This window comes from Camelus ferus, chromosome 1, assembly GCF_009834535.1.
Source record: "Camelus ferus isolate YT-003-E chromosome 1, BCGSAC_Cfer_1.0, whole genome shotgun sequence".
Classification (NCBI taxonomy): domain Eukaryota; kingdom Metazoa; phylum Chordata; class Mammalia; order Artiodactyla; family Camelidae; genus Camelus; species Camelus ferus.
The window spans coordinates 55,501,821-55,527,959 of record NC_045696.1 but is presented as its reverse complement, the minus strand read 5'-3'; the positions used below and the strand labels follow the sequence as shown (position 1 = coordinate 55,527,959).

At 39.8% G+C, this 26,139-nt stretch overlaps 1 protein-coding gene across 2 annotated transcripts in view; it reads left to right on the top strand.

Moving 5' to 3' along the window:
* The first annotated feature begins 132 nt into the window (after window positions 1–132).
* The window catches only part of IGSF11 (immunoglobulin superfamily member 11), a 111,778-nt gene continuing 85,771 nt past the window's right edge, over window positions 133–26,139 (top strand). Inside the window, exon 1 of one of the 2 annotated variants that reach the window (XM_032479720.1) lies at window positions 133–495. In XM_032479720.1, coding sequence (XP_032335611.1) covers window positions 444–495 — 52 coding nt within the window. In that variant the 5' untranslated portion in view covers window positions 133–443. The remainder of the gene's footprint in view (window positions 496–26,139) is intronic. The other variant, XM_032479721.1, reaches the window with a different exon arrangement.

The following is a 26,139-nucleotide window of genomic DNA, read 5'->3' as shown; positions in this document are numbered from 1 at the left end:
CCGCGGGTGGGCCGCCAGGCGTCGCGCTGGAGCCGCCGTTGCCCGGGAGACGGAGCGGGGCGAGTGGGCGGCGCGCAGCGGAGCCGAAGCCGGGCTGCTGCCCGAGGAGCCGGGCGAGAGTTGGGGGGAGTGGCTCCCCGGGCGGCTCGAGGGGCCGGCGGGTCCTGGGGCAGCGCGAGGTGGCCTTGGCGCCGCGGGACGAGGCGGGCGAGCCCGGGACGCGCCTGGTCGCAGCTCAGCTTCCTCGGAGCCGGGCGGCGCAGGAGCAGCACTTGCTTCGTTTTCTGCGCGTCCCACCGTCCCAGCCCCGCCGGGCGGACTGCGGCCGGGCGGCGGGTCTCGGAGGACCGGGCTGCCCCGAGAGCGCCGAGAGCCCGACCCGCGCCTCCGCTGCCGCGACGAGGAGCCAGGCGGGCGGCGGGCGCGCTCCCCGCGGCCCCGGGATGACTTGTCGGGGCTCCCCTCTGGCGCCTTTGCTACTCCTCTCTCTGCACGGTGAGTAGCCGAGCCCCAGTCCCGGTGGGGCCAGGCGGGCCCGGCGGAGGCTGTCCGGGGAGCAAACAGCCTTCTCGCCGGGGCCGGGCTAGGGAGCCCAACTTTCTCGGAGGCCGTGTTCGTTGCTGTCTGCTGAGGCTCACGCGCTCACCCGTCCACCCGCGGCGGCTGCTGCCCCGGCGGCGCCCGCGCCCCCGGTGCAGCACAGGTGTTCCCACCCGAGAGGTAACTGCGCACGCCGCTCCGTTACCACGGGCCCTGAACCTGACTCTGACCCCAACCCCGCTCTTTGCCCTTTTTAGATAACGAGCTCCCTTACCACTGCCAGGGAGAAACAGGATTTAGAATCTTTTCCGTTACCAGGCGGCTCTGGGAAAACTGGAGATGATTTTAAAATAATTTGGAAAACTTTAAATTGTAGCTTTACCAAAATCTTTAACGAGTATTTGCAGGTTATGACTGAAAATGTGATATTTATTTAAGAAATAACTCTACAGTGTGCTACACTATATTCGAAAACAAGAATTTATCTTTTTTATAGTCTGGTTTCTTCCTCAAAAGGATTTAAATTGACTTACAGAGAAACGTAGAATATAGCAATATTAGAACAAAAGAAATAAACATATGTTTAATTTTCTTATTAACTGTTAAAAATGTACTTAAATTTAATTTTCTACTTTATCTTTAATCTTTCTTATATTTTATTTACTATGAATAGCCATCATATTTGGACCCTGATTTTCGTTTTATACAGTGCCCTTTCTTTTTTTGACTGTTCTGTCCTGTCGTATCAAGTTTTCTCTTCCATTTAATTGATTGTTGAGATTTAGTGAGATTTATTCCGAATGATTTTACTTAAAAATCTGGTTCATGGACTCATGGCATACCTTGGTTAGTACTGTTTCTTCTTTCTGGAGATACCAGTGTGTTTCCCATAAATTTATGACCTTATTTGAACTGATAACTGATAATAGGTCTTGAAGTAACCGTATCTTAGCCAATGTAATTTGTACAAATGCAATTTAAGGGATGGGAGAAAGGAATATAAAACTTCTGTGTACCTTTTCCATAGAGGCTAGGGAAGGAAATAATCAAAATTACAGATAACTTCCCTAGACTTCTGTAGGCATATATTTAGTGATGATGTGATGTCATTATGTACATTATATCAACTTGTGCTTCCAAATTAATTTTGTCTGGTTACTTCTGTGAGAGGGCCAACATTTTTCTGTCCTACTTCCTTTAAGAGTGAAATAAGATAGAGATAATGGGCTTTTAAATCATCCCTTGGACGTAACTGAAACTTACAAATGTTACTATAAGAACAGCTGAAATTTTGGGTAAAAATGTGTTGTTAACCCTTGTATATCATAGCAAGTGCCACTCTTTTTTTGTAAACCGCATTTGCGTATGGTTTGTTTTTGAATTATTAGGCAAGACTTTTTAAAGAGTTGATGAAATTCACAGAATCAGCCTTACAAGGTCATCTGATTTGTTTCTTTTCCTTCCGTTGAACTATTCCTAAACCATACTAGGCTGTTTTTAAAGACGTCCAAGGACATTTCAGCCTTTGTGATAATCTATTCTGTAGAGGCACTTCCAACCCTCAAAAAAATGTGTTCATTTGTTCAACAAATATTTACTGAACTACCTCTCTGTGCCCTTGGGTGTCTGGTGGGGAGGAGTGGTGGTGGAAGACTAAGGTGCACAGGAGTTTGCCCACAGCCCTTGAGGAGTTTGCAGTTTTAAAACAAGCTGTAAGCGTGCACAAGTGATTTATGATACAAGAATATGTGATGAGTGCCATTTTTTTTTGGTGATGTCAAGGGAGACTTCATGGAAAGGTTTACTTTTGATCTGGACTTTGCACGAGTAGGATTTAAATTGGCTGCAATGGGGATGGTTGGGCTTTCCTAGCCAAGGAACAGCCTGGGTGTAGAATATGAAATGGAAAGTGCAGGGGCATGCTCTAGAAGGGATAGAGCAGGAGATGTGTGCAAAGCAGAAACATCTAAAAAGGAAGTAAAAGGATGGTAGAGAACATTGAATGCTGTTTGAGCTTTATTTAATAGGCCATGGATAAACCACTGATACTCATTTAACTGAAGATGGGGAGAGGACGAGGATGAATAGCTACTGGGTGCCCAGCATGAGTCTCCAGGAGAATGCCATGTCCTGACTGCATTAAGTTCTTGAACCAGTCAGGGGCACAGTTGGAGTGAATGAATTAGGGCCCATTCCTAGGACTTTGAATGCGGAACGAGGAGGAGGAGTGGATATCTGAACAAAGTTGGCTCCGTTATGAAGGGAGAGGAGGAAAATGGATGCTAAATAAATAACCATTGCAGCATTGGCCACTACAATGGGGGAGTGCACCAAAGGTGGAAATAGTCTCTTATGTTTTTGAAAGAAAATGGTTGTCAGGAAATTTCTGTTTTTATTTTTGTTTAAATCTCTATGGAGTAACTTCAAAGGGAATTTGAATTAAAAAGTTAACTTCTGTCTAGTCCCACCAGTGGGTTATATATGGCTTAGGTGTGTCCTGTACTACTTGTGATTCCTTGAAATAGCAGATAACTTTCCAGAATCTAAGAAAAATGTATAAAAGACCAAATAAAATGCAATGAAAGTGAAAAGAACTGTGAGCCTAAATGTTAGCATTATAAATTAGCAAATTTATTTAAACCTTCATTTCTTAGCTTTATGATTTTGAAACTGTTTTGGAAGGCTTCACTTTTTAGTAAAAATCTGTAGTTTGACCTACATGAAAGGTGACAGCTGCTGGATGAAGATTTTAGAGAAATTAAATCCAGTGCACTGTATATTCAACATGGATTATTCACAAAGCAATTTAAATATTAAGTGACCAAGTACTTAAAAAATGTTATACTCAGAACTGTTGTCAGACCCAAGATAATGATGCAATGGATAAAACCTTTTCCCCCCAGTAACAGTATATGGCACATTTTCAAATGTGTTTTCACACTTTGATAGTGGAAGCATTTATAATGAGAAGTCTCATTTGAATCTTCATACTTAAGCCATGTGATTTAGTGTCAAACAAGGTGATGTGCTGGTGCATGGGATTCTTTAGCTGCTCTGAGTTTTACAGAACACAGGTCTGCAAGGACTAGCTGAGTTGGGAGGAAATTGGGAAAATTGTGGCATTCCCCTGAAATTCCCATCTATAACTAGTCTATTTAGAATAGGAATTCTGAATATGTTGTTATCTACACCATTGATACCAATTTGTTTCTATATTAGGCAGCTTGAGGTAGCATTGCTGGCTCTGTGGTGGTCTAGTCACTTCAAGTAAACATGGTTCCCTCAACTTCCTCCTTCTTTGTTTGATGGGGACTCCTTGGCACTTACACATCTAACCTTTGGGTTTTGAGGGCAGCCCTCAGACCATCCGGAGGCTCTGAGATCCTCCCTTGATCATACTTTGAGAGTAACTAGTTTAAGAGAGGTTGTCAGTTCTTGGGTGATTTTCAAAATGCCATCTGATTTGAGCCGATTTTGGTCTTAAAAGTGGAAAGTTAATTAGTTTACTTATTAGTTAAACTGATCTTACTAAACTGGAAGGATTTCTTCCTGTTAAAGTTTGGGTAATTGATTTCCTCTGTAGCTGGTTTCCTACCACCTAAGAAAGAGACTATATTAGTAGTTTGCATCTGTGATGGTTTTAAAATTGCAGAAATGTGGAGTCAGTCAAAGAAAAGAAACCTGTTTCCTAATTTCACAAATGGTAGACTCAGCCATTGATCCGATACCAGTTCATCATTACCGTGGTTGGATACTACATAGGGGCCCTGTGGTGTGGCTCTGCCTCGCTCCTGTGTTACAGGAAGATCACATTTTCATTAATATCATTAAAATTTTATGTTTATAAAACAGGATTCAACCAATGCAGTTTGCCAATGTGAGCAAAAAGTCTATTCATTAAAAAATTCTTAGAAATCTACTTACTGGTTTCTCTTGATTTAGCATTTTCATCCTGAGAGAGGTAACGGACTGGCAGGGTTAGGTGCACACTTTTATTTAGAAAAGCATTGCCGGTAAAGAAGTTGAGATCCCAGAAGTGCTGAGTTCAGGAAATTCTTGTACCACAGTAAGTTCTTTGGAAGAATCTTCAGAGAATTAGGCCAACTTTAGTGGCCCGTAATGATAGTGGTCAGGCTTTAGGGTTGAGACAGATGGTTAAGGTATAATAGGTTTGTGGGATTGGAAATTCAGGGTTGTTGTTTTTTTTTTTCTTCACTGAGGGTCACAATAACACAGTCTGACATTGTGAGTGCAACTCTAATGTAATGGGGCCATTTCTAGGCCATTCTTAAATGACTTATTAATCCAATATTTTTTAAAAATGAAAAGAAATTTAAATTTTCACCAGTTCATTGAAGATCACACCAGTGAAAGCTTTAAGAAAAGTTCTAATCTAGAGAATCCCTTTACCCACCTCTGCCCAGCGTCTCCCTGTTCACAGTAGTAGCTTGTGTAAAAATCTGCTCTCTCACTCCTGTTTTCTCATTAGTGTTGATTCTTTTCTCTCCTATTTCCTCCTCATCCTCTCCTTTCATTTTGGAGAGTGTTATGTTCCTTTGTTACTAGCATTAAGTTCTTGTAAGGTAAATAAATCTAGCCAGGCATAGGTCCTTCCAATTACTCAGCTCTACCTATTTCCAGGATTGATGTTTAAAAAGAACCCTGTAGCCAGCCAGGCAGACCCAGAAATCACCTTAGAAGGTGGACATTGGTGGGGGGAGGGTGAGAGTGTGTCTGTAGTTCTGTGCTAATATTTTCCCCTTGTTCCAGGAAGTGAACTTTGTGATATGATTGTGTGTGTGTGTATATTTGTAAAAGAGAGTACCATGCCTCGTATACAGTAAGTGCTCAGTAAATAACTGTGACTGACTGACTGAGTGGTTACTAATATAGGTGGTACTCCCGTGTGCTTGGATTACCTGAAAAGAATGCTTTTTCCCTTTTAAAGGAAAAAGAATTTAACTAAAATTTTCCTTAGGAATTTCGTTTGACTGTGTTAACTCCAACTAATCTTTAAACCTTGCTATTTATTTTGTGGATCAGGGGTGATCAAGAGCTGTTTTCATAGTCTTTTCAAATTCTGTGACTTAAGAAGTTTATTTAGAAATGCAATACTTACAAGTCTTTTAAAATTGATTCTAGCTTATCTTTAATCCTAAAACCGAAATTGTCCATTTTTAAATATTTTTTTTCTTGAGGAATTTCTGAAGGTTTTGCTCCCTGTAATGAAGAACAACACTGGACTTTTGGGAATCCATTTAGAACCTCAAAGTTTTCCATTTCCATCTTTGGTATTCTTAGTCCTTGAGCGCCTGTTTGTTAGAACTAGTCCCCCAAGAATGGAGATAATTAATTAAAATAACACCTTGTGTGGTCTAAGCCCTCTCTCCCCTTCCTCACATCATGTGCGTCAAGTACTAGAGAAGACTTTTTGGAAACAGGAGCATTAACTAAATCAGGCTCCTGTTGGTGCAGGGGTGCATTATAGGCCACTCCAGGTGGAGATTGCTGGTTGTCCTCCCCTCCTATCCCCTTCCCTTCCTCTGAAGTCCACTTATTTCCAGCCATAGTTTCTTTCAGCTATGATTCACTCCCTTAGGGACCGTCCTCTCAGTCTACAGTGACGTTTACTGCTTTCAAAATGTCAAAAATCTTCTACTAATCATAACTGCATCCTCAACAATGTGCTGGAAGACGCCTTTTAAGTTTAGTGTCATCAATTTTAAGTATCATTATACTTAATCTTTATTTCTTTGGACCAAGTCCATCACTGTCAGTTATACAACTTCCGTCAGCCCCGTCAAATTAAGATCGTTTGCCAGACACAAAATTGTAGTACAGTTTACCTTGTGTATTGCCTGTGGGCAAATACAGACCGCCATACTTGCACTTGTTGGCCAAGACTTAAGACAGTGTGCAGGACACATAAAAAATGTATTAACAGTGTACTGCAAAGAGTCTCAAACTTTTTGGTGCTGAAGATTTTTGAGGCCTTAAAGACTGTTGAGGACCATGAGAGCTTTTGTTTATGTGGGTTGTGTCTATCAGTATTGACTATGTTAGAAAATGAAATTGAGAAAATTTGAAAATATAAATCAGTTTAAAAACAACAATAAAAAAATCTATTATATGTTGACATAAATAATATATTTCTATGACAAGTAAGAATTTTTCCAAAACCAAAAAATGTTAGAAGAATGGCACTGTTTTACGTTTTTGGGAGTCTCTTTAAGGTCTGGCTCATTAGGAGACAGCTGGATTCTCCTGTCTGCTTCCGTGTTCAGTTTATTGTGATGTGTTGTTTCGGTTTGGTTGAAATATAGGAAGAATATCTGGCCTCACACAGATATGTAGTTAGAAAAGTAAGGAGTATTTTGGTAGCATTCTCAAATAATTCTGGTTATTCTTCTTTGATATTCCACCAAAACACTTTAAATGATTTAAAAGATTGGCTACAATGCAAAATCAGAAACCATTATCAATAAACATTTCTTACTCTGTTATATTAAAATCCATTTTAATGGATGTTGAATATTGCACTTTAAAAGGATCTTTTACTCATGTGTGATTTGGAGGGTAACACAATTCATTGATCATCTGGAAAATATTGATTCACTGATGCAGATCTTACAAATATTGATGTGTATTACATTTTACAAAATGTAAAAAACAACCCCAAAACCCCACGTTAGTACCATCATTGATCTCACCAGAACAGTCTTTAAGTATTAGGAAGCTGTTCTGCTCACAGTGGCAGATACAAGTTTTCCAAAATTTCCCTATTTGCATGAATTTTATCATTGACAACAAACAGTTGTCAGTTATTTCCCTTGAAAGCAAGAGTCTTATTTTTTTCAGTTTTGAGAAAATGTCATCCAGATTCCTGTCTGAATGAGTGTTGTCTGTGAGTTGTTCTTTCAAGTCAAAGTGCTGATCGGTGGAAAAAGCGAATACTTGAGTTAGTTTTGAGCTCAGACCGCTGCCCCGGCGCTTCTCCTTGGGACAACCATGTTGCTCTGATATGCAGCATACGGGATTCATAAATATTATAAAAGGTCAAGATTAAATACAATTACTGTTTTTCCTTGACAAAGACATATTTTAGAAACTGCATTTCCTTTTTGAACTGGGAGTGCGTGACGGTGACAACTACAGCGACTTCTCCTACAGTTTAGTGACGGCACTGTGACTTGCGCCAAGGCGCCAGCGCTCTCACCCACCACGGCTTCTGCGCCATCAGTGCAAATGTCAACACAGGCAAAGGGGCACATAACATTTTACCATTATTAAGAAAAAAGCTTTTACCTCATGGGCTTTCTGAAAGGATCTTGGAGACCCTCGTAGGTCTGTGGACCATACTTGAAATGCTGCTGCACTATAATGGAATGTTAGACTCTTTTTTTTTTTTTGAAAAGTGTTTGAGACAAATAGCCACACAGTCCCTGCTATGTGGGATGACATTAAATGGGGTATGCATGCATTATTTTAAAATAAATAATAGACTTATTTAAAATTCTTTATTTTTGTATGATAATTTTTTGCATTACTGAAAGTAACATCTCCTAGGCATAAAAGTTCAAACACTGCAGAAGTGTTTAAGAATTGACTCATACCCTGCCTCCACCCACTGAATTCTCTGCTTTTGCTGTGCATTGTTCCAGACCTTTTTCTAATCACAAGGCCGGCATGTACATGTAATTAAAAAAATAATGCCATCAATATTGTTCTACAACTTATTTTTTAAAACATAGCACTTTGATATGGGCATCTTGCCACATCTGTTGCATGGACCCATCACATTCTTTTTAGTGACCATTTAGTATTTCATAGGTGTATATACTATACTTTATTTAGCTGTTTCCCCCTTGTCGGATATTTATGTTGTTTCTGATTTTTCAGTGTTAATGATGTAGTGAACATCTTTATACATATAACCTCTACATTTGTGTAGGTATTTTTGTAGTCTAGGTTGCCCAAAGAGGAATTGTTTGGTTGTACACATTCAGCATCTGGGGTGAGACGATAGCATTGTGTAAAAGTTCATGGGCTTTGTGTAGTCAGACAGGCTGGGTTTGAATTCCTGACTTGTCATTTATTTGTTGTAGGACTTAGGGAATGTTATAATGTCCTGAGCTTGAGTTTGATTATCATATAGAGTGGAGTTGGTCTTCCTCAGTGCGTTGAGAAGGTACTAAATTAAATGAAATGCCACCTCTAAACTGTCTAGCATAGTGCCTGGCACATAGAAAATGCTTCGTGAGTGGCAGTTACTGTTATGAGGATTGCTCAGCCACAACTTGAGTCAGGAGGTAGGAGTTCTATGCAGGGTTGTCAGTGGAGGTGTGACCTCGTCCAGTTTTCCAGGCCTGCTTTCACTTGCAAAATGAGGGAGTTAGATAAGGTAATCGCCTCTTCTTTTCCAGCTCTGTGATCTCATGATGCTTTAACCTGGCTTCCAAGTATTGAGCATATTGGCAATAAAATAAGCTGGCAATAATATAGGACTGAGGTTAACATATTTATAAAACTTTTCCTAAAATAGTTATTTGACGTTCCTCTCCCTCTCCTCCAATCAATATAGTGAGACTTTATGGTGATATCTGTTTGAGGAATTAAAAAGATTAGAAAAAGTGGTTTTAAATATAAATAATTTTATTTTAAAATTTTATTTTAAAATTAATTTCTGTTCACTTTGACTCAGGCTATGTACATACACCTTTATTTTCTTATATCCTTTATAACATAAACAGGTATTGTATGTATCAGGAGAGGGTCAGTTGTGAGCAGGCTTTAAATGTGACAAATTTTTTACCACAATCACTGTATTCTGGTCCTTTAGTGCAATTTTTATAACTTTTCCCTGCTTTTTATCTCATAATGACTTTTCTTGGTCTAAGTCAGGTATAGGTGTCTAAAATTTATCTATTCTGGGTTACATGATGAATATAGACATTTTAGTAGTGTTATTGTTGATTAAAAGTGAAAAGCCTGGGAGCTTTAAAAAAAAACCGTTGAGTTTGGGGGAGGTAGTGATACTTAAAGCTCTGGAGGAGCGTGGTCAAGCACATTTAATTCTGACTTATATCATTGATAATGTTTCCCAGCTGTTCTTTGTGCATTTTCATGAAAGAGGATGTTTCCATACAAAGCCAGGTGGTCTCCCTAATGGACATTAGTCACATTGGCAGAATTTCCAAAATAATTTTGAGATTCATAAACTCACTGCCTACTGTGTTTCCTTGGTAAGTATAGTTTATTGTCAGATCATTAAATTTTTCCTGAAGCTAAAACACACTAGTAGAGAAGGTTCTTGAGTTTTGTGCTCCAAAATAGTTATAGTTTCTCAAATATGATTATTTTCATGAAAATATTTTTTGGAAGTGTCTTTTAATTCTTCCTAATTCATGATTTTATTGTTCTCAGAGCAAGATATGTTTCATCTGCCCTTTGATCAATCTATATTTCCAGCTTCCATCCTAACATTTGCACTTCTTTGAACAAATTAATTGTGCTCTTCCCTCCTCCTTCCCTGGTTACTTCGAATTCAGGGGGTTGAGTTGTATTTCTCATTAGTAAGAAAGTGTAATGTTGTGAGCCACTGGGAGCTGGACCAGTAAGGTCTCTTGGAGCCCTTTAATTCCATAATGTCCTTGATCTGATGAAGCCGCTCAGTAAATCTCTTCACGATTCTCACGACCAAGCCATCTGCCTGCATTGAAATAATCAAATCTGCTTACTCTGTCAGTGCCTAACGAATATTCTATAAACTGACGATGATGACCATGAACACAAAAATAATCTTGAATTCTTGCCTCAGATTCTCTCGACACAGTGGAAGTTGGCAGGCTAGCTTTCTTTCTCTTTCTCTTTGACTTGAGTAAGAGGGGAGTGGAACCCTTGCCCCAACTCCTTCCATTCCAGTTACCCAAATATGGCAGGTGAACTGCTTCAGCTTTTCCACATACTTCACAAAACCTTTACTGGCCCTTCTATTTCATATATGCTTGCTAATATGTACACACACACATGTATCTAATTTTATACATGGCAGTTTGTGTGTATGTATGTGCATGTGTATATATATCTATCTATATCTGTATATAGACATAAAGACCTGTACTCCAAAGACTGATGAAAGAAATTGAAGATGACTCAAACAGATGGAAAGATATACGGTGTCCTTGGATGGGAAAACTCACTATTTTTTTTCTTTTTTTAATTGCAGTATAGTCAGTTTACAGTGTTGTGTCAATTTCTGGTGTACAGCATAATGTTTCAGTCACACATATACATATATATTCATTTTAGGTTATTACAAGATATTGAATATAGTTCCTTGTGCTATACAGTAGAAACTTGTTGTTTATCTATTTTATATATAGTAGTTAGTATCTGCAAATCTCCAACTCCCAATGTATCCCTTCCCACCCCCTTCCTCCCCTGGTAACCATAAGTTTGTTTACTATGTCTGTAAGTCTGTTTTGTAGATAAGTTCATTAGTGTCTTCTTTTTTTTTTAGATTCCACATATAAGTGATATCATATGATATTTTTCTTTCTTTTTCTGACTTACTTCACTTAGAATGATGATCTCTAGGTCCATCTGTGTTGCTGCAAATGGCATTATTTTATTATTTTTTATGGCTGAGTAGTATTCCATTGTATAAATATACCACAGCTGCTTTTTTTTCAGTGTGAACATAACTTTTATTTATTTATTTATTTATAACATTTTTTACTGAGTTATAGTCATTTTACAACGTTGTGTCAAATTCCAGTGTAGAGCACAATTTTTCAGTTATATGTCAACATATATATATTCATTGTCACATTTTTTTCACTGTGAGCTATCATAAGATCTTGTATATATTTTCCTGTGCTATACAGTATAATCTTGTTTATCTATTCTACATTTTGAAATCCCAGTCTGTCCCTTCCCACACCCCGCCCCTTTGGCAACCACAAATTTGTATTCTATGTCTATGAGTCTGTTTCTGTTTTGTATTCATGTTTTTTTTTTTTTTAGATTCCACATATGAGCAATCTCATATGGTATTTTTCTTTCTCTTTCTGGCTTACTTCACTTGAATGACATTCTCCAGGAACATCCATGTTGCTGCAAATGGTATTATGTTGTCAGTTTTTATGGCTGAATAGTATTCCATTGTATAAATATACTGCAGCTTCTTTATCCAGTCATCTGTCAGTGGACATTTAGGTTGTTTCCATGTCTTGGCTATTGTAAATAGTGCTGCTAAGAACATTGGGGTGCACGTGTCTTTTTGAATTAGAGTTCTCCCTGTATATATGCCCAGGAGTGGGATTGCTGGATCATATTGTAAGTCTATTTTTAGTTTTTTGATGGACTTTCCATACTGTTTTCCATAATGGTTGACCAAATTACATTCCCACCAGCAGTGTAGGAGGGTTTCCTTTTCTCCACACCCTCTCCAGCATTTATCATTTGTAAACTTTTGAATGCTGGCCATTCTGACAGGTGTGAGGTGATACCTCATTGTAGTTTTGATTTGCATTTCTCTGATAATTAGCAATACTGAGCATTTTTTCATGTGCCTATTGGTATGACAAGACTCAGTATTGTTAAAATGATCATACTACCCAAGGCAATCTACAGACTCAGTGCAATCCCTATCAAAATACCAATGGCATTTTTCACAGAGTGAGAACAAAAAGAATTAAAATTTGTATGGAAACACAAAAGACCCCGAATAGCCAAATGCATCTTTAGAAGAATGGAGCTGGAGGAATCATGCTTCTTGACTTCAGACTACAGAACTACAGTAATCAAAACAGTATGGTTCTGGCACAAAAAGAGACACACAGATCAGGATAGAGAGCCCAGAAATAAACCCACACACTTATGGCCAATTAACTATGGCAAAGGAGGCAAGAATATACTGGGGAGAAGAGACAGTCTCTTCAGTAAGTGGTGCTGGGAGAACTGGACAGCTACATGTAGAAGACTGAAATTAGAACACCATATACAAAAATAAACTCAAAATGGATTAAAGACCTGCATGTAAGACCAGATACTCTTAAACTCCTGGAGGAAAGCATAGGCAGAGCACTCTTTGACATAATCACTGCAGTATTTTTTTAGGTATCCATTGAAATCTCAGGCAGACTGGTGGTGTGTGTGGCCCAAGCTTCTGATGTTGCCTGGACTTTGGAGGCTGTGGCAGCATCACGCTGTGCAGTGCGTGATCCCAGGGCCTGTTCCTAGGCAAAAATAGTTCAGTTTTTTCACATCTTAGAACCACCGAATCTTTAAATGATTTCTTCTTGGTATTCTTAACATCTTGCTCTCCTTTCTTTCCTCACCACCTTCGTTAATTTATATTTTTGTCATTTTAAGTTTGCATTATTCCAGCAGTTTTCTAGGCTGGTCTTTACGTCATTTTTTCCCCTCTTTGATCCATTGCTTACTCTCTACCAGGATACTTTTCTGTCAAACGCTGCTTTCATCATATCTCTCCCTTCCTTTGACAACAGTAATAACAACAAACTCCAGAAATCTTAAAGGGTAAATTCCAAAGTTTTTGCAGCATCATTCAGTGTCCTCTGTGGCTCCCCCCAACCCCCCGACATGGCAAGCTTCCACTGCCCCTTTGGGACACTCCAGTGCTGTCTCTTCAGCTTTGTTGCTCATATTTCCCATCTTCTTCTGGTTGGTCTGAAACACCTCACCTCCTTCTCTTGATACCCATCCTACCTACCCTTCTAGGCTCAGCTCGAGCCTGTTTCCTCTGAGGCTGCCTTATATCCCAGCCTGACTTTTTGGTAAGAGGTCTTTTCAGAACTCTTACAGGTTCCTAAGCAACATCATGGCAGTTCGTGCTGCTCCTTTGGTAGCGCCTCCACACTGCTGCGCTTTGTTTTTCTCATACTTTCTTGCAAGCTCCCCAGGGTGAGCACTTGGTTCTGTGCACATGGCAGGTGCTGAATCTGTGGAGTGCATGGATGAATTTTAGATCTTTGTTTTGCAGCAGTCTTTTATCTTATATTAGGTAACAGACAATCCAGTTTTCATTTTACAGGCGAAAAGTGGAAATTCTATACATGAAAATGAGATATTCATGTGAATTTTAAAATGCTTTTATTACTAAAGCGTAGATGTTTCTCATTCACAAAAAATGAGAAAAAAAACCCACCCAGATTCTTTTATGCTGTGAATTGAATTTGCGTTTCATTTGTGCTCCAGTTTTGAACAGGTTAATACAGTTTCTCAGGCTTTTCCTTTACATGAACTAAGTTTACGGTAGCTTCCCACTTTCTTCTGACATGTTCCTGCTGTCTTTCTGTAATTTATACTTTGTACAGTCCACTGAAGAACAATGACGTAGTCAGTTTTTTCTTTGATTATGATATATTTCAAAGTTGCTATATTTATTAGAAAAGAGCATAGTGACTGGGACTGAAGTTTTTAAAAGTTCAGTGTACCAAAAATAGTGTAGAAATATTGAATACCACTTAATGAATGATCATAAATGAATATACTTATTTAATCATCCTCTAGATCCAAAGACCACTCATTGCCCACACCCAGTAGCCCCCAAAGACCCTCACATTCACCCTACCATTTTCTGCTCCCCAAAGGTAACCACTTTTTGACCTCTAACACCAGGACTTGGTATGTCTGTTTTTGAAATTTATATAAATAGTATCATCCATATTCATTATGCATTCTTTTGTGTCTGGCTTTTAAAATTCAACGTTGTTTATGCTATTTATCCACACTGTTACATGTGATTGTAATTTCTTTGCCCCCATAACAGTATAGCATTTCATGGTATGCATGCACCATGGTATGAATTTATCCATCCTACTACTGATAGACGTTTAGGTTGTTTCTTGTTTTGGCCTGTAGTGAGCAGTGTTTCTGTGAACGTTCTTGTATGTGCTTTTTGATATGTCAGAGTCGGGTGTACACCTAAGACACAAACTGCATATATTCAACTTTAGTACATGCTGCCGTTTTCCCAAAGTGTGCTGATCTTTGTGCCCTCCAGTAGCGTGTGGAGTTCTGCTTCCTCTGCATCCTGTGAACACCGAGCATTGTCGGCTTATTTTATTACTTTCGTCATTCTGCTGGGTGAATAATGGCAACTCCTCAAGTGTGCCTGTTTGCAGGTATTTTGCATTTCCCTGATTACTAGTGCGACGGCTCACCTTTTCCCTTTCTCACTGGCCGTTTAGGTATCCGCTTTTGTGAATTGTCTATTCAAGTCTTTTTGGTAGTTTTTTTGAAACGGCTTTATGGAGATACAATTTACATACAATATAATTCACCCATTTAAGGAGCACAAGCAATGCTTTTTGGTATATTACATTATTAATTTTTAAGACTCAATGTAAAATGTTACATAAAATTAGTCATTTTAACTATTTTAAGAGTACAGTTCAGTGGCATTAGGCGCTTTCACAATGTTCTACAACCCTCATCACTGTCTGTTTCTAAAACTTTTTCATCACCGCAGGCAGAAACTCTATAAATGTTAAGCAGTAACTCCCCGTTCCCTCTACCCCTATGAATCTCTATGAATTTGCCTAATCTAGGTATCTCATATAGGTGCAGTCATACAATATTTGTCCTTTTGTGGCTGATTTATTTTCCTTAGTGTGATTTCAAGATTCATCTATGTTATGTAGCATGTGTCAGAACCTCATTACTTTTTATGGCTGAACAACATTTCATTGTTATGTATATGCTGCATTGGTTTTTCTGTTTATCTGTTGATGAATCCTTTGGTTTTTTGCCAATTTTTAAAATTAGGGAGTCTGCATGTCTTTCTTCCCCCTGATTTGTATGGGTTTGAAAAGTACTTTTGCTGAAATACTGGCACTTTATTGGCTATATGTGTTGTAAAATCTTCTACTCTGTGACATACCTTTTCACTCATATTTTGGTGTCTTTTAAAGAACAGTTCTTAATTTTAATTCAGTTTTAACTTTGTTTTCCTTTTTGACTAGCACTTTTTGTATCTTGGCTAAGAGATATTTGCCTAACCCAATGTAATGAAGATAGTCTATTGTCTTCCAGAAAATCTACTGTTTATTTTTTATATTTTGACCTGCAGCCCACCTGAAACTGATTTTTCGTGTGTGTGCTAAGAGTTGAAAGTCAAGGACTAAAACTTACTTTCTGTGCTGATTTACCTGTTTACATTATGTCCAGTCCTTTTGGTTAGAAAAGTGCTTTGATGGGGTCTTACCCTTCATCTTACCTCCAGGGTCTAGCATAATGCTTTGCACGTGGTAAGTGATCAGTAAATGCTTATTACCAATGGTCAAGCCGTAAAGACTCCTTTCCCAAAAGACACACAGGGACTCAAACAGAATGGTAAGAAGTCTGAGTTTATTCTTAAATAGTATTCAATTATAACTTCCTCTTTACGGCATTATTTTCTTCTCTTTTTGTGTGTGTTATCTCCCTCTTCCTCCTCTGTTGTCACTGCCGTCTTTACCATCATCTCCTTTTCCTTCACTAATATCATCTAATTTTAATTTACATTACTTCCCTTTAAAAACAATCATTTTAGTTTTATAATATTATAAAACTATTGGGTAACTTGCATTATAACACCACCACCTTACTTTTGTTTTGTACCAGGAATTTTTACCTATGATCCAGAAATGTTTTTCAGAGACATCACAGAAATTTTTGTGTTGTACTCATTTGATATTTTTCTTTTTCTTGCTAGAGAATATCTCAACTTTTTAAAGTGTATTCTCTAATTTTCCAATAAACTATTGAGAAACCTACTCTTTATACACCACTATACCAGGCATTGCGGGTTACACAGGGTATTCAATACAGTACCTGGTCTTAAGGAACTTAATGCCAATGTAAGTATAGTTAGAATTATAAACACAGTTACAACTTGGAGATTTATGTGAATCAGAAAAGGAGTAAGTGTGGCACACTTGTCAGAATCATGTGGGGAAACTGAAGTGAAGATATGTAGTAGCTCAAGTGTCAAGTGGAAGAAGATGCAGCCAGATAGTGGCCTTGTGCACGGCCTGTCTGGTCTTTATCCCAGCTGATGAGACAAAACAGCTCTGCTTTTTCTGGATTCAGCCGTTTTCAAGGAAAAAACAAAACAAAAAAGGGAGGCTTTATTATGCCCCAGGCATCTGAAGATAGAAAGATGCAAAAAGTGTATGGTCTAGTCTTCAGGACTCCATGAGTTTAGTCTAAAAGACAAACCTGATTCAGCTCATTATGATTTAGTCTGTTATGTTAATGGTACGAGTGAAGTATTGTTTCCTTCTCATTCTTGCTTTGACCAGGCCATGTCATTTTCCTAGGTGGTATGGTTCTTGGGGTCTGCACACCATGCAGCTGGCCACTTGGACCACATGCTAGAGGGATGGCTTGGAGGCAATGCTCCTGGTTCCTCAGGACCCGTGGGAAGTGCATGAGAAACCTAGGAGTGCTTGCGTATCCTGGTGAGGGGTCTGAGGTTAGTGTGAAGAAATCTATGTGTGCAGGGATTTCAAGATCAGAGACAAATGGCCAGGCCCATTGTACAGGCTGGGAACCAGCATAGACCCACCCACCACTGTTCCCCATTCAACACAACCACCACCACTGGAAAGATCACCCCCACGGGGGACCAGTCTCACCTCACTGGTTACTCATCTGGGAGTGGCAGTTAAGATGCTCTACCAAAGAGGCCAGTGAAGACCTAGAGGGCCACCTCTCTTCTCTGCCTAGGGGAGTTTGAGGATGCTCTCCTTCATGCAGTCGGGTACCATCTTGAAGGAAAACAGGACAAGGGGAAAGAAGTCTGAAAGACTGACCATTTATCTGAGCCACCCAAAGAGACATCTATAAGATTACTGAAAGAGATTGTTCAAATTATTGGATCGGCCTTCAATGACCAGATTGGGCTGAATTTAGTTATCCCCCTCACCCCTGCTACCCACCTGGTTTTGTGGGTTGTTGGGAGGTGAGAAATGGTAAAAAGATCATATCAGTGTGAAAGAAAATAGATTCTACTTCTTTGCATATGCTTATTTATTAACAAAGAAATGTAAATGTACTTATTGCTGTCTTCTTGGTAACACTTACTGCTGTCCTCTTGGTAACATTTGGCTTGAATGTATGGCCAGTCCCACAGAGTCTAGGGTCCTCATCTGGCCAGATGCGCCAGTCTTGAGCTCTGTCCTAGTTTTTAACTTAAGCTGATGTACCAACATGGCAGCAAGTGTGTAAGCAAGTACGCAGACCCAACTACAGTGGTTTATTGAATCTCAATAAGTGATCTTTTCTTTTAAGAAAAGCCTCTTTATTTGCTTGATCACTTGGAGTGCTTTTTTAAAATACTTGGATTTGGCAGGCTTTTTCAATACGGTGATGCCCACAGTGAACTGAATGTGGTTAAACAGCTTGGAACACTGGTGTTGAATAGGCACTGGGCACATGTGCCAAAGGGTGGCAAGCCAAGGCGCCCCGCCTCCGGTGCCCGCTCTGCCAGGCTTCAGTTCCGCTGCCCCAGCACTTCTGGTGCCTCTCTCAGGCAGCACATTGCTTCTGTGTTTGGTGTCCCAAGTGTCCAGTCCCGATGTCAAGTTTCCACTAAGGTCATAGCTGCCATTATTGTGTACCCACCTCGCCTAGCCATTTTGGGTGTGTCTACTCGATAATCTTGAAGACAAGCCTGTGAGACAGATGAATGTGAGTTGTGTTTCCAAGGGGAAGGATGACTGTGCGGTTGGAGAGTAGCGTGAATTTCAGTACCTGGAGTTAGTGCCTGGAAGAGTAAGTAAGGTAATGCGTGAAGTGCCCACTGCTGCGTCAGGCTCAGGCAGTCAGTGCCTAGGTTACATTTTCTCTTCTAAACTCTGACTTGTGGTGATTTTGTCCCCATTCTGTGGCCTACCTGGAGAAGAATTTGGGGGAGCATTTAAATGAGCTGTGTGAGTGGGGCTTATAAAGACCTTCAGAACCTTAAGCATGAAAAGATATGGTGCTCCCTCCTGTGAAACTCAAAATGAGACAATGAACTATGAAGGGAGCAAGTACAACACAGTTGAGTTATTTTTCCTTCAAGAGGACTGCTTTAGTCTTTGTTCTGAAATAACAAATGTCAACCTTAAAAATCTCTCTCTCTCCCTCTTCCTGCCTTGCTGGTGCCTTAAGTATTTGTTGGGTGTGCCTGTTGGATAACGCAATACAAGCCATAGGAGTTTAGAGCTTTGTTTTTATTTATTTCAAATAAGTTGGCATGGTAGAAGATTTATAAGTTCTCACATTCGAAGGGGCATGATTGAAAATTATTATATGAACAAGAAATTGTGCTTGGCCATTGTGTTAGGTGTTAGATGTTTGGACTCTGCAGGTGGTAGGAAAGATGTACAAAACTCCATTCCAGCCTTCACTGAGTTGACAGTTTTCAAGGAGGGAAAGAAGAACACTGCTAGATACTCATCCTTCAAATATACATTATATAATTAAGCTTCACCACACCGTTGCATTATTTCCATGTTATAAACAAGGAAAAGTTAAATAAGGTCACAGCTTGTGTCTTTTGGTATACAAAACCTATCCTCTTCTTGCTTCAGGAAAAGGAGAGCAAGAAAATACTGTCATTTCAACTTGAAACCTCTTTTCCTTTTCTTTGTTCTGGGCCTGGAAAATAAGGCTTATGCTTCTGGACCCAGGTTGGATGTCACCTTCCACGTGGTCTCCCTGACTTGGCTTTTTCCCTCCCTAGGTCCATAGAATGTTGTTCAGGCTTCAGCCCCTCCTGTTTTCTGTAATCTGTGCACTCACCTCTTTGTTTAATCCTCCTCTTCCTTCCTTACCCTTAGGCACTGCACCTGGTACACAGCCAGCGCTTAATTGATATTTGTTTCTTAAGTAATAAGCGATAATTGTATATTTCAGGCTGTAAGTGCAACTGGACTTCAAAGAGACTTTATGGAACAGCGTCTCGCAGTGTCTGAAGAGGACTTAGCGGAGCACGGGGAGGCGGGGCAGAGCAGATGGGGAGGGAGAGGTGAGGACAGCATCAGAAGGGGTCACGTGCAAAGGAGCAGTGCTGACTCCTGTTAGGAAGTGAGTTAAATTTGGATGCTACGTTTATAATTTTAGCTCTTTGAGAACTGCCCCTACTGGTATCTCTTTTCTTTTGTTTCCTCAAAATTAATTATCTTTTTGTAGCTATGGCAACTCATTTGAAGCTCTATTATGCATGTAATCTGTACACATTGAACTATTTGCTTCAGCATTCTAAACATTTTCCTGCATAGTCAATAATTCTATATTTACAATGTTCTCTTCCTTCTGGTGAAAATTGGCTTTTCCCTTTAGATTTCTAAAGATGATTTAAAAAAGAATTAGGAATGACAGCTTGACTAATAAATTACCATGAATGACCATCATCTTTGTCACTAACGATCATGCCATTATTTGCTTATACTGACATATTTCTAGGCCGTTTTTACTTTGAGAAGCTTTGAACACAGGACACACCCCACCCTGTTTTCCCCAATTACCTGGCCCAAGGACCCCTCCACCCTCACTCCTGAGAGCTCCTGCACCTCTGCCCCCCTTCTTGGGCTCCTGCAGCCTGGCGGGGCACCCCTTGTGCCTCCTGCCTGGCTCTGGTCTAGCCGGTTACACCCTGTGTTGGTACCTGCTGTTGTCTGGGCGCTGCTCATCATGTTGCTAAGCTCTTCAGCTCAGCCCTTCCATCTGGTCTCAGACCGCTTGTCTGTTATGTCCCGCCTCTCCTGGAGGGGTCTCACACCTGCACCCCTGCTCACCTGGATAGACTAGATGGTCAGATGGTTCCATGTTTTTGCCTCTATTTTGGTCAGAGTATTGTTTAGCCTTTGAACCTTCTTCTTCACTGGAAAGTGAGGCACACAACACCCACCCCAGTGGGTGGCTGGACTGGATGAAGCGATGGCCCTAACACACCACGTGCATAGGAGGAGTCTAACTCCCAAGTCCGTGCTGCTTCTTAAAATGCTTGTTCACTTATAACACAGTGGTAGGTTAGGAACAGTGTAACTGACACAGAAAGAAACTATGCAAAGAACTTAAGTCTCCTTACATCATGCTAAACATGCTTTTTAAAGCTTTTTACAGCCTTTTGATTTGTGTTTGTGTCCTCCAGATATATCACAGTTTCCTTAGTGAAGTCGCAGGGTATGGTGGGCACAGCCTGTGCTGGGTCTCTGTCTCTGAAATGCCGCTGGTCATGTTAGATAATTGTATCTTACACAAGAATTTGAAACCGGCTTCTGTTAGTGTTATGGTTTTTATTTCTAATTAAGTGATTCCCTGTTGCTAACAGCAGTAATAAAAACTTAAACAATTTCATCTGAGACATTCATTACTCGATACTGCTTATACCATAGTATCTTACACGGGAAAGGTATTCAGGAAAGGTTCATGGGCCCAGAAAATATTTATTTCTCTAACTGAGAAAAAAACTTATCTTTTTGTGGCTTTACCAACAATTACATTTGATGTTTATCACCAGTAATAAACATTATCCTAGGTAATGCTTATTTCTCTTTTTCTCTTTATTTTTGTACTTTAGAAATGTAAAAGGGTTCTGTTTGAATTGTGTTTATTTTAAAAATACTTCTAAGTTGTTTTAGTGTTTACTAGATATTTATTTAACTTCTGGTATAAATGACTCATGCACTTTAAAGGCAATAAACAGATATATAAATAAGTATTGATTGATTTGCTTCTGGTTGAATGTTGAAAATTTCAAACTAGAAGGGGAAAACTTCTTATGCTTACAGTGGCTTTTTGCGAACATTCCTACAGCTGTCATGCAGTCCTGGAATTGTAGACCCGGAAAGCACCTTTAGTCTCTGGTTTCTCTTCTCTGCTCAACTCTTCCTTCCTTCCCTTCCTGCCTCTATTCCTGCATGTTGTGTATAAGAAATCCAGAGAGGTAAAGTAATCTTTTCAAAACTACACAGCTTGTGAGTGGAAAAGTTTGGACTAGAACCCAGGTTAATGCTTTTTTCAATAAAGACAAATAATACAGCCAAGCGATGTTTGAGTTACTTTTTCTCTCTTGTTCACACTTATTTTAACCTCTTTAAGGTCAAACATTGTCTCTTCCTAGGGTCTTTCTGCCTCTGTCACACCACCACCTCAACAAAATACCTCACAAGAAAGTTGTACATATACCATGAGTGTACACAAGTGTGTATAAATAGCACATGTATTTGTGGTAGGGTTGTTTAAACACAATGGAGGTGTTGTGTACACCAAAAAAAAATGTGTGTGTGTATGTGTATATATATATATATATGATATTCTGCCCTTAGCTACTTTTATGCTTCTGTCATGTCCTCCTATTCCAGACTGGGTAAGATGAAACAGACAAGAAAATACTCAAATTTCATTTCAGAATCTGTAGCAGCTGGAGTGAACGTCAAACAGATGGGCTTTTCCACCCTGATTATCCTAACTTCCTAAATTTAGAAATACATGCTTTAAAAAAAAATGTAAATTACCCGAGGGGGTGGTGTAGCACATGCCAGGCAGTGCTAACGAGTGCAAATAGATGTCATCTGCTGACTTAGATGAATCTCAGCTCCCACTTCTGGGTCCCTGTTATTTTGTTCCCTTTAGATTTATGTCACCGCTTTCCTTTCTGAAAATGTAGTGTCAAACTTTTTTTTCACGTACAGGTTAATGTTATTTTAAAATGTTGAGATTTATATAGGGTCTTAAACCAAAACAGTGTTTAATGTCTTATTACTCAAAATTCCTTCAAATTGGTGGAAAAGAATAGGAAAGAGACATTAGGTGTCTGAAGTTTCTTGTATCTTACCTTTGCGTCTAGTTGTGTGAATTTCGGCAAGATACTTCTACCATCAAATGCATGGACTAGACCCAGTGGTCTCTAACGTACCTTTCAGTAGTAAAGGTCTTTGTTTCTGTAAGTTGCCTGTATTTATAAATTATTTAGTGCAATGCTGTGGCCTTAAAATCTAGCACTGTGGCTGGCACATAGTAGATGTTTAATAAACTTTGTCAGAAGAATCAGTACAGTCTTATATTTTCAATTTACAAAATTTTCTAGGCAAATTGTTTTATTACTAAGGGTTTTATGGCCTCCCTGTCCCTATTAGAAGCCCCGTTTCTCTCCTGTATCTTATAGTTAGGTCGAGGGGATTAACAATCATCCAAGGACATAAAAAGCAATAGCCCAGCAGGTGAGGAGGTTTGAATGTACACATCACCTCCCACTGGAATGTGACTTGTGTGGGGAATCACATTGTATGTAAGTGAGTACTTTGATAGAGCCGCCTTTATTCCAAACTTACAGAAGGGAAAGCAGAAAGGATCTACAAGTCCATCACCAAGGGAAATGGAATGAGGTCAGAAGTGAGTCCAGAGGCTACATCCTGCGGGATGAGTAGAAATTCAGGAAGCAAGGGGTAGTATTGAGGGGACAGGGCACGAGAGAGCTGGCCTTTCTGGGCGAGGGGAGCAGGTAAGCAGAGTTATAGAGGCGTAAAATAGTCCGAGAGCTGTGAGTGGTTCCGCATGGCTGGACGGTAGTATTCAAGGGGAGCAGAAGCTAGAGACGGGGCAGGAGGAGGGGCAAGCACAGGGATCTGGACCACCTGGTGAGCAGTGGGAAGCCTTCCCAGGGCTTTCAAGAGGAGTAACTTGCTCAGCTTTGCTCTTTTGGCAATTTGACTTTAGCAGCAGAGTGGAGAATGGACCAAGAGGGAGATCGTGAGATCAGTTTAGAGGCTGTTATGATAGTTCACGATCATGTGAAAGTCTTCATACAGGGTGATGAATTAAGTCTAAGAAGAGAGACATATTCTCAATGGAACTTTTAAAAACTTGGCATAATTGCTGTTTCAAAGCTCCCTTCCCCCCAAAGTGAAGACTTGTAAAGAGGGTATGTTCTTAGAATGAAGGAAATATAAGGACAAAAGTATTTAAATTTGTGGGGGTTTCATTAATATATGGATACATGTGAATAATTGAAAGGTTATTAGAGTTGTATTAAAGCTGAAGTGTAGCCCTTTGTGTCTGTATTCTAGTTCTGTTGTTGGTGACCGGGCCAGACCTTAGAAATCTAGACAACATGGTAGAAGAAGAAATGTTTCAGTTAAATAGTACTCATCTGAGCACAGACTAAACCAAACCATTATTTTGGAGGGGGGAATATAAATTACGAATACATTGAATGAAGCATGTAAAATCACAGTGTAGCACTTATTTGGGAATTGCATAAGGTTTGGGAAATGTCATAGTGAACATTCCCAAGAATGGCAGGTCTCTGCAACTTTCTTTTCTTGAATTTGCCTTGAGAAACTGAACCACTGATAGTTGGCCAGTTTCTCCGTATTTCTCAGAGGTCCCCAAGAATCTCTGATAATCTCTTGGCTTCAAGACTCTTCAAAGATTCTGATGAGGTATGTCTTGCACTTCCTGGAATGGGTACTCCTCTCCCATCATCTGGGGAGGAGGGCCAGTGCATTGGTCCCTGCTCCTCTTTCCTTTCACCTGAGACTCCCCAGGAGAGGACATTAAGCTAAGTTAGCCCTTATTAACTGTAGCTTCCCGCCCAACCGCCATGGGGAAGTAGTGTTTAAAAATCAACGTCCCATTTACATAGGGTATTTTTGATATGGAAATGAAACATGGTTTTTTAGTTTTGTTGACATAATTACAGCTTTTACTGATGCCATGATTTTGTGGCAGGTGCTAAGAGGGTGAGTTGCCTATGACTAGTTCACTCATCACCACAAAAGAAAGACCGTCCGATGGGCATTGATTTTTTTTTTAAAAAATCCACTTTGATAAGGTACAGTTGGAGTACAAAATTCTACATCCATTTAAAAGTATGCAATTTGATGACAGTGATACATATCCACGAACCCACTACTGCAGTCAAGATAAGGAATATTCCTACTGTTGCCTAAAGATTATCTGTCTCATTTCGCATCCCTCCCTCCGTCTGCCCCCAGGCTCAGGAAGCCACTGATTCACTTGCTGCTACTGTATGTTGGTTTGCATTTTATGGAATTTTTGTAAATGGAATCAAACAGTATGTACGCTTTTGTGCCTAGCTTCTTTCACTCAGCGTAATGATTTTGCCATGTCTCTGCACATATTGGTTTGTTGCTTTCTATTGCCAAATGGAACCCTTTTGCGTGGATATACCGTAACTTGTTTTTCCATTCTCCTAGTGAGGAAAATTCAAGTCTTGTGTATACACATTTTCAGTCTCTTGGGGTAAATAGTTGTAAGTGGAGTAGTTGATGTTTAACTTTCTAAGAAACTACCAAACTGCTTTACAAAGCATTTGTACCTGTTTTTTTTTTTAAAACCTGCACTACCAGTGTGTAAGAGTTTTAGTTGTTTCCCATCATTGCCAAGACTTGGAACAGTCAGTCTTTTCAAATTTTAACCATTCTAATGCATGTGTAGTGGTCTATGATAGTTGCAGTGTTCTGCTTCATACTGAGATATGAGCATCTGTTGATTATCTTTTTCTTTGAGAATAGATTAAATTTTCTTAATCTTTTTTTATGTGGAGTAACTTGAGATTTTATTTTTGACATTTTGAATGTTATGTTGTGGAGACTGTTTCTGTTACCTGCTCTGAAATATATTGATTTTTTTCCCCTGTTGAAAGCAGGCATTTAACTTGATTAGACTCAAATCACAAACTTCCATGCCTGTGGTGGTGGTGATGGCGCAGATATCAAATCAGGCTGTCTTAGCTCTGCCTTGTACATTTGTGGTTCAGGGATCAGCCACAGACTCGTGCTGTATTTGTACAAAATTCTGGCCCCTTGGCCTCTCTCCTTTGTAGGGTTTCTCCCTCACCCTCTGGTGCCAGAAAGATGACGAATTTTTCAGTTGGACTTTGGGCCGCATGTTGTGGCCTTGGCGGGTGGTGGCTCACGTCACAGCTTAGACTCCTCTTGGTCTGTCCTGCACAGACGTGGGCCATGTTTATAAAGACTTGGATGTTCTCCTTCTCTGGCGCTCTCCTTTTCAGGGTTTTCCCTCACTGGTAGCTGTGGTTTCCCTGAGCTCCCTTCTCTGGTTCTTCTGGTCATTAAGAGGATTTTTTTTTTTTAAGTAGAAGTTTAATGGTTTAGCCCCACCACCACGACTGTGGCTATTCTCAGGGCGAAGCTGCCAACTTGAAACTTGCCCCGCGCTGGCCACATCTTCTAATGTTAGACTTCCCTTCCAAGCACGTTGGCTTTTGTTCACTTGCCAGAGCCCTCAAGTAGTTGTTTTCTTCTATGTTGTCCAGAGTTTTAGTTATTTGTGAGCAGATTAATTTGTAGAAGCTTACTGTTCCATACTAAACAAGCCTCGTGATGATTTTTTTCCCCAAGTACCTTTATCTCAATAACTTCTAAATAAGAAGTTTGAATTTAATCACTCCTTAGTTCATTTTAAACTAGTATTGTTCCTTGAGTTTAAAATTGTTTACTTAAGATGACCAGATGGCCTGTTTTTGGCTACCATTATTGAGTATTGAGGTATTAAGAGAAGCACCTTGGTGTTGGCTAACGTGGGCATTGCTCCCATCTTTCTTGCCTGCCCCTC